The sequence below is a fragment of the Salvelinus fontinalis genome, chromosome 19, assembly GCF_029448725.1.
Source record: "Salvelinus fontinalis isolate EN_2023a chromosome 19, ASM2944872v1, whole genome shotgun sequence".
In the NCBI taxonomy this organism is placed as follows: domain Eukaryota; kingdom Metazoa; phylum Chordata; class Actinopteri; order Salmoniformes; family Salmonidae; genus Salvelinus; species Salvelinus fontinalis.
In genome coordinates, this window is record NC_074683.1 from 47,229,378 (window position 1) to 47,242,534 (window position 13,157).

The following is a 13,157-nucleotide window of genomic DNA, read 5'->3' on the forward strand; positions in this document are numbered from 1 at the left end:
TGTCATCTGATGAAGTTGTTTCTTGCTTAGTTTGGTTGGTTCTTGGTTAGTTAGGTTGGCTTTGTGCATGCTACCTGTGCTGTGAAAAATGTCTGTCCTTTTTTGTATTTGGTGGTGAGCTAACATAAATATATGTGGTGTTTTCGCTGTGAAACATTTTAAAAATCGGACATGTTGGCTGGATTCACAAGATGTTTATCTTTCATATGCTGTATTGGACTTGTTAATGTGTGAAAGTTAAATATTTCAAAAAAATATATTTTGAATTTCGCGCCCTGCACTTGAAGTGGCTGTTGTCATATTGTGCCCGGCTTCGGGCTTGCAGCCTAAAGAAGTTAACTAAATATGCGGGTTTAAAAAATATATACTTCTGTGTATTGATTTTAAGAAATGCATTGATGTTTATGGTTAGGTACATTCGTGCAACGATTGTGATTTTTCCCCAAATGCGCTTTTGTTAAATCATCCCGTTTGGCGAAGTTGCCTGTCTTTTTCTTCCTAACATAGTCTTCACACAGTTCGCAACGAGCCAGGCGGCCCAAACTGCTGCATATACCCTGACTTTATTGTACAGAAAGCAAGAGAAGTTACACAATTTCCCTAGTTAAAAGAAATTCATGTTAGCAGGCAATATTAACTCGATATGCAGGTTTAAAAATATATACTTGTGTATTGATTTTAAGAAAGGCTTTGATGTTAATGGTTAGGTACACATTGGTGCAACAACAGTTCTTTTTTCGCGAATGCGCTTGTTAAATCACCCGTTTGGCGAAGTAGGCTGATAAATGCCTGTTAATGATAAATTAACAGGCACCGCATCAATTATATGCAACGCAGGACAAGCTAGATAAACTAGTAATATCATCAACCATGTGTAGCTAACTAGTGATTATGTTAAGATTGATTGTTTTTTATGAGATACGTTTAATGCTAGCTAGTACCTTACCGTGGCTCCTTGCTGCACTCGCATAACAGGTAGTCAAGTCAGCCTGCCACGCAGTTTCCTCGTGGAGTGCAATGTAATCAGCCATGATTGGTGTCCAAAACTAATTAAATCGGACATTCCGATTAGTCAGGCGACCTCTAGTGTCAACAGTACAGGCTGGTGGTGTAATGGTGTAGGGGATGTTTTACTGGCACACATTAGGTCCCTTGATACCAATTGAGCAAAGTTACCAAGAATTCAGCCTGTTCTGGAGGCAAGGTGGGGTCCGCCCGGTACCTAAAACTGGCCACTGAGTGCATGTGAAACATACATAAAATGTTATGCCATTCATTATAAAAAAGACAGGTAAAAAAGCATCACAAACCTTCATGACAAAGGATGAGTTGGAGGAGAAGGAGAGTTCCTCGGCTGCCTGCTCCAGAAGCTCAAACTCCCCCAGCTCCACACTCTCCTTCTGACGGTCACAGTCCCAGTGCTGCAGCTTCTCCTGGAACGACAGCTCAAAGGAATACTCTGGAACACTTGATTTTCCCTCTGCTGCTCCATCCGGTCTCGATGGACCATTTCCATTCCTCTGCAGTGCTCCAGTTCTCTCCTCAAGCCCAAACTGTTTAGTTACAGCTGCAGGAGTTCTACTCACAGGTTGAGAAGTCCCGCCCACCTTGTTACTAATCACCTCCCTTGGCCTTAGACAGTTAGTCATCTCAATGTTCTGTCTCTGATGACTGCCCAGGACTCTGGGCCTCACTGCGGCCGGCTTGTCTGCCTTGCCCTCTGGTCTGACACTGTCCAGAAGGGGTGAGCACAGGTCTCTTGGTCTGTTCTCCTTGTTGAGCACAGCAGTCTTGCGCTGTACGGGGGGGCGCTGACTGACCTTCTGGGTGGGCTCTGAGGTCCAACGGGTGCTGACCTTGGCCTTGGGTTTGGGATCTTTTTGGGGTCCCCCTCTGTTGGGCATAGGGGCTTTGCTTCGGTTGGTGAATCTGGAGAGGCCCTCCCCTCTCCTCAGGAAGGCTCTCTTGGTATTAGCTCTCGGACTGGCTATCTCAGCTGCCTCTGGGCTCTGTTGGAGAGACAGCTTAGCATTAGCAATGTTCCATGCAAAACAAAGGGAATGGTACTGCAGCTCCAAAGACCACTATACCTTAATCAAACTCAACTTGTCATTTGGTTGAGCTACCATTTTATTTTATCTACAGCTCATTTTTAGTGTAGTGTAGCGAAAATAGGGTTGGTCTCTGACCTGCTGCTGCTGGGTGGTCTTCAGTCTCTGTTCCTCCAGTCTCAGCTGTTCCTCCAGGAGTGCCTCAAACGTCTGCCCCCCCATCACTGGTTTAATGGGCCTGGAGATGCCCATAGAGACATGGGAGCACAAAGCAAAATCAATTATTTGTATTCTGTGCTGTCAGTTGACTGAGAATAGTGAAATAAATCATGTTTAGACATTTCCATCTCAAATATGAAGTTAAACATGTACCTGTCCTGTGAGTCTAGTTCACAGTCATCTCCTCTGTATGCTTTGTAGTCTTCAGTCATGGAGGGAGCAGAATGGGAAGATAATGTGACTTCCTCATCCTCACCCCTATCATCAGCATCCCCATTCAGCTGATGACATTTGTGTGGATTGCTCCATGCTTCTGTCCCTGTTTGAGTACAACAGAGGTTAAGTCAATTATGTAAAAGCACCTTTAAATGCGTTTAGGCACCGGAGCACTTTTCCTACCCAGTGTTTGGTCCTTTTCCTGCTCCTGGCCCCTTGGAGGCTGCCGGAATGTAGGTCCCTGTCTCCAGAGCTGGGAAGACGCAGGCCCTTGTGGGGTGCCTATAGGGAAGCTCTTGGCTGCTGGGGGTCTGTGAGAGAGGGGGTAGCCACCCAATAGAGTGTTCTCTCCCCAGTCCGCTCCCGTCGACTTGGAGATCTCTATGTAATCCGTGAGAAATCACACAGGTCTTATCTAAATCAGGGGTGTCAAATTCAATATCTGGAGCTACCTGCTCCATACAGCCTGCTGAGCAATAACACAGTGAGTGCAAATGTGTTTTTTAGTACCTGCTCCATCCTGCTGAGCCACATGCACCATGCCCAGTAACCTTTGTTGCTCCTCCTGGAGACTGACGAGTTCCTCTAGCTGGTGGGCTTTCAGCTGCTCCTGCATGTGCTGCTGCCACTGCCTCAGCTGTAACACAGCACATACCGTACCCATAAGCACCGCTACAACATTAGACGTAGGCCTACCTATCTGGAAGTGACAAGCCATTCCAAACAGTTATCATGATCTCAAATATTTTATGAAGCCATTCAATACTAGTTTCTTACCCGTTCGAGTTTGAGCATTAGGGGTAGGTCCTGAGACTGCTCTACAAACTTCTCCATACTGTCCATCTCTCCAGGTAATGTCAACCCTTGAGACACCACTGTCTGCAGTCCAGCAAATTGTCTGTCAGACAAAGTCCTATCCACTGGTAGCTGATTCTGTTTGCTCAATTCTGTCCCGGATTTAGCATCATGGACGAGGGAACTGATACTGAGGGAACTGCTGCTACTGGAGACCGGGAGGGGAACAAACTGAGAGGCGAAGGAGTCATTCACATCCCGGGATCTCCAGACAGAGCTGTGTCGAAGAGACTCAGCCAGGTCCGGGTAGGGGTTAAGGATAACCCCGGCACAGGAGCTGCTCGTCATCCATCGGTCAAGGAACTTTGTTTGGGACTGCTGAGCCTGCAACCCAGCTGGAGATGACATGACTTGCTCTCCAGACAGGGCTAATCACAGATTAGAGCAGATTTTAGAGACAGGTCAAGAGTAAAACAGTGTGCCCCATTCAGCATGCCAGATCAAGTGGCTGGTTACCTAATTATACCACGTCACAGTGTGGTTAGGCTGTGCCTACAGAAAATTACAGTTTAAAAGGACAGTTGTTAGCAACAGTTTAACGTTACTATAGTTTGCTAACAGTGCATTTCCACATCATGACAATTTACAAAGTAACGTTAGTCGCAAGAAGTTGTACATCCCTGAATAGTAAAGTACCTGTAACTGGCTAGTAATATGACATATTGTCAAATAATGACATATGGTTTATAGTGTTAACAGCAGCTTCGTTAGCAGGCAAACGTTACCTGTCAGTGTATTGACAACGCCTTGGTTTGGCTAACTAACATTAGCTAGTTGCAATCTAGCAAGCTTGCAACAACGTTTTACCATTGCAGGAGAGTAAGACAAAAGTTGTGCTTTGATATTATAATGATAGACACATAGCTAACACACATGACGTACCTTGTTTACAGACAACGAATTTACGTATTCAATGTATTTGAAGTGTTTGAAGACAACAAATGGGAGATTCGAAGTATACCGCCATCCCAAAACAAAGCCCGCGAGGGAGAAAAAAGACAAGTTGCATTTTGGGTAATGTAGTAGATGGCGTTGAAATCCAAGACCAGGAAGTGGTTTTCAAACTATTTTCATTTGTCAACAGGGCATTTCAAGACGTTCAAATGCATTTCTGGAGGATGTACTGGAGTCCCTACTAGCGGTCCAAACACTTAAAAGACCCTCAGCCCTCAAATTACGTGGACACTTCTGATGACGTACCATGACGTCTGACGAGTATACGCTTGCATGGCAAAAGCCGAGGGAGGAAGGAATTATTTTTAAATGGACCGCCCTTGCCCGGAAATTCGTCACTCGTTCATCCCGTGATGATTGTGTTTTCAGCATGTTTTTTTCCTGCTGCTCTTCCGTCTGTGTGTTTTGCTCCACAGACTCTGGGTCAGTTGTATCTGTCTTAACATGCCGTTCTCTTTGTCTCTAATTCAAAGACACTGGATCAGTCAGAGCAGCAGGGGGATGGGATCTCCCTGGATGAGCATCTCAATGCCATGTGCCTCTCCTCCGATCCCTCGGGCCCGACCCCAAAGCAACTGTGTACTCAACTGGAGCAGATTCTCCTCCGATCTTTTCCAGGACACCCACGAGAGCACCAAAGTGATGTCAACCGCCCTCTACACCCAGTCTGTCACGGAAAGAGCAGGTGTTCTTAATATTTTGTATACAAAATCATAGATTAAATTTTAACCCCAGGATTATGTCATCATGGTAACCAATTTTCAACAGAGAAACCTTGTATAAAATATGTAGAATTTCAAGGTTTTACTGCAAACCTACAAAGCATTACATGGACTTGCTCCTACCTATCTCTCTGATTTGGTCCTGCCGTAAGTACCTACACGACCGTTCAAAAGTTTGGGGTCAGTTAGAAATGTCCTTATTTTTTAAAGAAAAGCACCTTTTTGTCCATTAAAATAACATCAAATTGATCAGAAAATATATCAGCAACCATCAGTCCTTTGTTCTAATGGCACATTGTGTTACCTAATCCAAGTTTATCATTTTAAAAGGCTAATTGATCATTAGAAAACACTTTTACAATTATGTTAGCACAGCTGAAAACTGTTGTTCGGATTTAAAAAGCAATTAAACTGGCCTTCTTTAGACTTGTTGAGTATCTGGAGCATCAGCATTTGTGGGTTCGATTAGAGGCTCAAAATGACCAGAAACAAAAGTCCTTTCTTCTGAAACTCGTCAGTATATTCTTGTTCTAATTAAGGCTATTCCATGCAAGAAATTGAGAAGAAACTGAAGATTTCGTACAACGCTGTGTACTACTCCCTTCACAGAACACCGCAAACTGTCTCTAACCAGAATAGAAAGAGGAGTGGGAGGACCTGGTGCACAACTGAGTAAGAGGACTAGTACATTAGTGTCTAGTTTGAGAAACAGACGCCTCACAAGTCTTCAACTGGCAGCCTCATTAAATAGTACCCATAAAACACCAGTCTCAACGTCAACAGTGAAGAGGCAACTTCTAGGCAGAGTTCCTCTGTCTAGTGTCTGTGTTCAAGTGCCCATCTTAATATTTTATTTTTATTGGCCAGTCTGAGATATGGCTTTTTCTTTACAACTCTGCCTAGAAGGCCAGCATCCCGGAGTTGCCTCTTCACTGTTGACGTTCAGACTGGTGTTTTGCGGGTAATAAGTATATGTTGTGTAGTAAGATGTTAGTAGCCCATGTGCCTCACCCTGATAATTTGGTCTATTTGCCGCTCTTAATTTCGCCTACTGTTCTGACTTGGTGGTGGATATGTAGCCTATAAAATGTTTTAGAGAAATGTAATCATTGAATATTGTAAGAGCTTTCATTGTCAGCTTATATGCCCCCTTTATTTATCCTACGGTTCTGACTTGGTGTACAGGGAGAACACTGTAAGAATGGCCCATGTTCTGATTTCTGTGTCCCTGTACATTTCAAAAGTGCTAAACAAATTGTTATATTGACTACGTCCATCCTAGGTCGCTTATTAATATCAAATTGAAATTACGAATTGCTTCGTATCCGCTTGTCGTCCCTTTATGCCATAGTTTGTACATTTACATTACATTTAAGTCATTTAGCAGACGCTCTTATCCAGAGCGACTTACAAATTGGTGCATTCACCTTATGACATCCAGTGGAACAGCCACTTTACAATAGTGCATCTAGATCTTTTAAGGGGGGGGGGGGGCAGAAGGATTGCTTTATCCTAGGTATTCCTTGAAGAGGTGGGGTTTCAGGTGTCTCCGGAAGGTGGTGATTGACTCCGCTGTCCTGGCGTCGTGAGGGAGTTTGTTCCACCATTGGGGTGCCAGAGCAGCGAACAGTTTTGACTGGGCTGAGCGGGAACTGTACTTCCTCAGTGGTAGGGAGGCGAGCAGGCCAGAGGTGGATGAACGCAGTGCCCTTGTTTGGGTGTAGGGCCTGATCAGAGCCTGAAGGTACTGAGGTGCCGTTCCCCTCACAGCTCCGTAGGCAAGCACCATGGTCTTGTAGCGGATGCGAGCTTCAACTGGAAGCCAGTGGAGAGAGCGGAGGAGCGGGGTGACGTGAGAGAACTTGGGAAGGTTGAACACCAGACGGGCTGCGGCGTTCTGGATGAGTTGTAGGGGTTTAATGGCACAGGCAGGGAGCCCAGCCAACAGCGAGTTGCAGTAATCCAGACGGGAGATGACAAGTGCCTGGATTAGGACCTGCGCCGCTTCCTGTGTGAGGCAGGGTCGTACTCTGCGGATGTTGTAGAGCATGAACCTACAGGAACGGGCCACCGCCTTGATGTTGGTGGAGAACGACAGGGTGTTGTCCAGGATCACGCCAAGGTTCTTAGCGCTCTGGGAGGAGGACACAATGGAGTTGTCAACCGTGATGGCGAGATCATGGAACGGACAGTCCTTCCCCGGGAGGAAGAGCAGCTCCGTCTTGCCGAGGTTCAGCTTGAGGTGGTGATCCGTCATCCACACTGATATGTCTGCCAGACATGCAGAGATGCGATTCGCCACCTGGTCATCAGAAGGGGGAAAGGAGAAGATTAATTGTGTGTCGTCTGCATAGCAATGATAGGAGAGACCATGTGAGGTTATGACAGAGCCAAGTGACTTGGTGTATAGCGAGAATAGGAGAGGGCCTAGAACAGAGCCCTGGGGGACACCAGTGGTGAGAGCGCGTGGTGAGGAGACAGATTCTCGCCACGCCACCTGGTAGGAGCGACCTGTCAGGTAGGACGCAATCCAAGCGTGGGCCGCGCCGGAGATGCCCAACTCGGAGAGGGTGGAGAGGAGGATCTGATGGTTCACAGTATCGAAGGCAGCCGATAGGTCTAGAAGGATGAGAGCAGAGGAGAGAGAGTTAGCTTTAGCAGTGCGGAGCGCCTCCGTGATACAGAGAAGAGCAGTCTCAGTTGAGTGACTAGTCTTGAAACCTGACTGATTTGGATCAAGAAGGTCATTCTGAGAGAGATAGCAGGAGAGCTGGCCAAGGACGGCACGTTCAAGAGTTTTGGAGAGAAAAGAAAGAAGGGATACTGGTCTGTAGTTGTTGACATCGGAGGGATCGAGTGTAGGTTTTTTCAGAAGGGGTGCAACTCTCGCTCTCTTGAAGACGGAAGGGACGTAGCCAGCGGTCAAGGATGAGTTGATGAGCGAGGTGAGGTAAGGTAGAAGGTCTCCGGAAATGGTCTGGAGAAGAGAGGAGGGGATAGGGTCAAGCGGGCAGGTTGTTGGGCGGCCGGCCGTCACAAGACGCGAGATTTCATCTGGAGAGAGAGGGGAGAAAGAGGTCAAAGCACAGGGTTGGGCAGTGTGAGCAGAACCAGCGGTGTCGTTTGACTTAGCAAACGAGGATCGGATGTCGTCGACCTTCTTTTCAAAATGGTTGACGAAGTCGTCTGCAGAGAGGGAGGAGGGGGGGGGGGGGGGGGGGCGGAGGATTCAGGAGGGAGGAGAAGGTGGCAAAGAGCTTCCTAGGGTTAGAGGCAGATGCTTGGAATTTAGAGTGGTAGAAAGTGGCTTTAGCAGCAGAGACAGAAGAGGAAAATGTAGAGAGGAGGGAGTGAAAGGATGCCAGGTCCGCAGGGAGGCGAGTTTTCCTCCATTTCCGCTCGGCTGCCCGGAGCCCTGTTCTGTGAGCTCGCAATGAGTCGTCGAGCCACGGAGCGGGAGGGGAGGACCGAGCCGGCCTGGAGGATAGGGGACATAGAGAGTCAAAGGATGCAGAAAGGGAGGAGAGGAGGGTTGAGGAGGCAGAATCAGGAGATAGGTTGGAGAATGTTTGAGCAGAGGGAAGAGATGATAGGATGGAAGAGGAGAGAGTAGCGGGGGAGAGAGAGCGAAGGTTTGGACGGCGCGATACCATCCGAGTAGGGGCAGTGTGGGAAGTGTTGGATGAGAGCGAGAGGGAAAAGGATACAAGGTAGTGGTCGGAGACTTGGAGGGGAGTTGCAATGAGGTTAGTGGAAGAACAGCATCTAGTAAAGATGAGGTCAAGCGTATTGCCTGCCTTGTGAGTAGGGGGGGAAGGTGAGAGGGTGAGGTCAAAAGAGGAGAGGAGTGGAAAGAAGGAGGCAGAGAGGAATGAGTCAAAGGTAGACATGGGGAGGTTAAAGTCACCCAGAACTGTGAGAGGTGAGCCGTCCTCAGGAAAGGAGCTTATCAAGGCATCAAGCTCATTGATGAACTCTCCAAGGGAACCTGGAGGGCGATAAATGATAAGGATGTTAAGCTTGAAAGGGCTGGTAACTGTGACAGCATGGAATTCAAAGGAGGCGATAGACAGATGGGTAAGGGGAGAAAGAGAGAATGACCACTTGGGAGAGATGAGGATCCCGGTGCCACCACCCCGCTGACCAGAAGGTCTCGGGGTGTGCGAGAACACGTGGGCAGACGAAGAGAGAGCAGTAGGAGTAGCAGTGTTATCTGTGGTGAGCCATGTTTCCGTCAGTGCCAGGAAGTCGAGGGACTGGAGGGACGCATAGGCTGAGATGAGCTCTGCCTTGTTGGCCGCAGATCGGCAGTTCCAGAGGCTACCGGAGACCTGGAACTCCACGTGGGTCGTGCGGGCTGGGACCACCAGGTTAGGGTGGGCGCGGCCACGCGGTGTGAAGCGTTTGTATGGTCTGTGCAGAGAGGAGAGAACAGGGATAGACAGACACATGGTTGACAGGCTACAGAAGAGGCTACGCTAATGCAAAGGAGATTAGAATGACAAGTGGGCTACACGTCTCGAATGTTCAGAAAGTTAAGCTTACGTTTCAAAAAAATAAAAATAAAATACAAGATCTTATTGACTAAAATGATATAGTACTGCTGGCTGGTGAAGTAGCCTGGCTAGCAGTGGCTACGTTGTTGAAAGTGAAGCTGGCTAGGTAACCTCGACAATTTCACTAAATTTCTCTAAACTACACAATTATCATGGATACAAGGACAGCAAAGACAACTAGCTAACACTACGCTAATCAAGTCGTTCCGTTGTAATGTAAGTTTCTACAGTGCTGCTATTCGGTAGAAGTTGGCTAGCTAGCAGTGTTGGCTAGGTAGGAGGACGGCAGCGCGGCAGGCGAAAAATAGCTGGCTAGCTAACCGATAATTACTCAAAGCTACACAATTATCTTAGATAAAAAGATAGCAAAGAAAACGATGTAGCTAGCTAACACTACACAAGTCAAGTCGTTCCGTTGTAATGTAATCGTTTCTACAGTGCTGCTAATCGGTGGCTAGCTGGCTAGCTAGCAGGGTTGACTACGTTACGTTACGTTACGTTAGGGCGAGAATACCTGGCTAGCGAACCTTGATAACTACACAATTATCACCGATACAAAGACGGCTATGTAGCCAGCTAAGTAGCTAGCTAAGATCGAACAAATACAAATCAAAGATAGCAAAGACAACTGTGTAGTCAGCCAACACTACACTGATCAAGTCGTTCCGTTGTAATGCACTCGTTTCTACAATGCTGCTATTCGGTGGCAAGCTGGCTAGCTAGCAGTGTTGGCTACGTTGCGTTACGTTAGGGCGAAAATAGCTGGCTGGCGAACCTCAATAACTACACAATTATGTTTGATGCAAAGACGGCTATGTAGCTAGCTAAGATCAAACAAATCAAACCGTTGTACTGTAGTGAAAATGAAAATCAGACCGTTGTACTATAATGAAATGTAATGAAAAGTTTATACTACTATTCGGTAGACGGTGGACGTTTGCTGGCTGCTGGGCAGATAGCAGTGTGGACTACGATAGACGACGGAATACGATAATTACGCAATTATCTTTTATACACAGACGCCTAAGTAGCTAGCTAAGAAGAAATTGCTAAGGTTAGACAAATTAAACCGTTGTACTATAATGAAATGTAATGAAAATGAAATGAAAAGTTATACTACCTGCAGAGCGAATGCAAATGCGACCGCTCGCTCCAAACCGGATGTTTCTCAATTGTCATTAGAAACCGTGTTTGTTTAAGCAAGTCAGCCATATCAGCTATGTTTTTTTTAAAGGCAGTAAATGAGGCTGAATTAACTGTTTTGCCGCCAGACAAGGCTCCACTGATAGCCAGGTGTAGCAGTGGTAAGCTGTTGGGCCAGATTTATGTAGGCCCTAACAGTTTGTGGGCACCGTTTTTCACCGTTATATTGCAATTACTGTATTGTTTAGTGTTGTGTTGTGGCTTTGCTGGCATGCATACATATTTTTTTGCCGCACCAAGATTTACATGCTAAAATTGCCACTGGTCACATGCATGAGCCAGTAATGGTCGGCCACGTGAATGAAGCAAACGTTAATGATGAATTAATTATGAATAAGCTAAATCATGCAATTATAACTTGTCTGTATATAATAAATCTAACGGGACTGCCCCGAAAGAGCTCCTGATTGACATGTGCACTTGGTGCATTGAGGTGGTTGGAACCACTCCAGCGCGCTAATAATAAATAATGATTAATATGAATATTTAATATTGACTTTGAGTGTTCCTGTGTGGAATTTCCACAACAATGTATTTACTGCTATCAAAGTCATTTCAAAGAGTAGGTTTATCAGAGCAAATGAAGCATAACCATATTTTATTAATCATATACAGTTCATTCAGAAAGTATTCATACCCCTTGACTGTTGAAGGAGAATGGGAGAAACTCCCCCAAATACAGGTGTGCCAGAATTCAATATATTTTTGTCCTCTCTACATTTTCCTCTTCTGTCTCTGCTGCTAAAGCCACTTTCTACCACTCTAAATTCCAAGCATCTGCCTCTAACCCTAGGAAGCTCTTTGCCACCTTCTCCTCCCTCCTGAATCCTCCTCCCCCTCCCCCCCCCTCCTCCCTCTCTGCAGACGACTTCGTCAACCATTTTGAAAAGAAGGTCGACGACATCCGATCCTCGTTCGCTAAGTCAAACGACACCGCTGGTTCTGCTCACACTGCCCAACCCTGTGCTTTGACCTCTTTCTCCCCTCTCTCTCCAGATGAAATCTCGCGTCTTGTGACGGCCGGCCGCCCAACAACCTGCCCGCTTGACCCTATCCCCTCCTCTCTTCTCCAGACCATTTCCGGAGACCTTCTACCTTACCTCACCTCGCTCATCAACTCATCCTTGACCGCTGGCTACGTCCCTTCCGTCTTCAAGAGAGCGAGAGTTGCACCCCTTCTGAAAAAACCTACACTCGATCCCTCCGATGTCAACAACTACAGACCAGTATCCCTTCTTTCTTTTCTCTCCAAAACTCTTGAACGTGCCGTCCTTGGCCAGCTCTCCTGCTATCTCTCTCAGAATGACCTTCTTGATCCAAATCAGTCAGGTTTCAAGACTAGTCACTCAACTGAGACTGCTCTTCTCTGTATCACGGAGGCGCTCCGCACTGCTAAAGCTAACTCTCTCTCCTCTGCTCTCATCCTTCTAGACCTATCGGCTGCCTTCGATACTGTGAACCATCAGATCCTCCTCTCCACCCTCTCCGAGTTGGGCATCTCCGGCACGGCCCACGCTTGGATTGCGTCCTACCTGACAGGTCGCTCCTACCAGGTGGCGTGGCGAGAATCTGTCTCCTCACCACGCGCTCTCACCACTGGTGTCCCCCAGGGCTCTGTTCTAGGCCCTCTCCTATTCTCGCTATACACCAAGTCACTTGGCTCTGTCATAACCTCACATGGTCTCTCCTATCATTGCTATGCAGACGACACACAATTAATCTTCTCCTTTCCCCCTTCTGATGACCAGGTGGCGAATCGCATCTCTGCATGTCTGGCAGACATATCAGTGTGGATGACGGATCACCACCTCAAGCTGAACCTCGGCAAGACGGAGCTGCTCTTCCTCCCGGGGAAGGACTGTCCGTTCCATGATCTCGCCATCACGGTTGACAACTCCATTGTGTCCTCCTCCCAGAGCGCTAAGAACCTTGGCGTGATCCTGGACAACACCCTGTCGTTCTCCACCAACATCAAGGCGGTGGCCCGTTCCTGTAGGTTCATGCTCTACAACATCCGCAGAGTACGACCCTGCCTCACACAGGAAGCGGCGCAGGTCCTAATCCAGGCACTTGTCATCTCCCGTCTGGATTACTGCAACTCGCTGCTGGCTGGGCTCCCTGCCTGTGCCATTAAACCCCTACAACTCATCCAGAACGCCGCAGCCCGTCTGGTGTTCAACCTTCCCAAGTTCTCTCACGTCACCCCGCTCCTCCGCTCTCTCCACTGGCTTCCAGTTGAAGCTCGCATCCGCTACAAGACCATGGTGCTTGCCTACGGAGCTGTGAGGGGAACGGCACCTCAGTACCTTCAGGCTCTGATCAGGCCCTACACCCAAACAAGGGCACTGCGTTCATCCACCTCTGGCCTGCTCGCCTCCCTA

The 13,157-nt window shown here is 47.4% G+C and overlaps 1 protein-coding gene across 1 annotated transcript in view; it reads right to left on the minus strand.

Annotated features, from left to right (window-relative positions):
* Positions 1-4,470, minus strand: part of LOC129816861 (centromere protein J-like) — a 28,378-nt gene extending 23,908 nt beyond the window's left edge. Inside the window, exons 1-7 of the mRNA XM_055871797.1 lie at positions 4,224-4,470; positions 3,264-3,709; positions 2,997-3,123; positions 2,670-2,867; positions 2,424-2,589; positions 2,190-2,289; positions 1,311-2,009 (exon numbers count right to left, since the gene is read on the minus strand). Of these exons, the coding sequence (XP_055727772.1) occupies positions 1,311-2,009; positions 2,190-2,289; positions 2,424-2,589; positions 2,670-2,867; positions 2,997-3,123; positions 3,264-3,689 (1,716 nt within the window). The 5' untranslated portion in view covers positions 3,690-3,709; positions 4,224-4,470. The remainder of the gene's footprint in view (positions 1-1,310; positions 2,010-2,189; positions 2,290-2,423; positions 2,590-2,669; positions 2,868-2,996; positions 3,124-3,263; positions 3,710-4,223) is intronic.
* Positions 4,471-13,157: the final 8,687 nt, after the last annotated feature.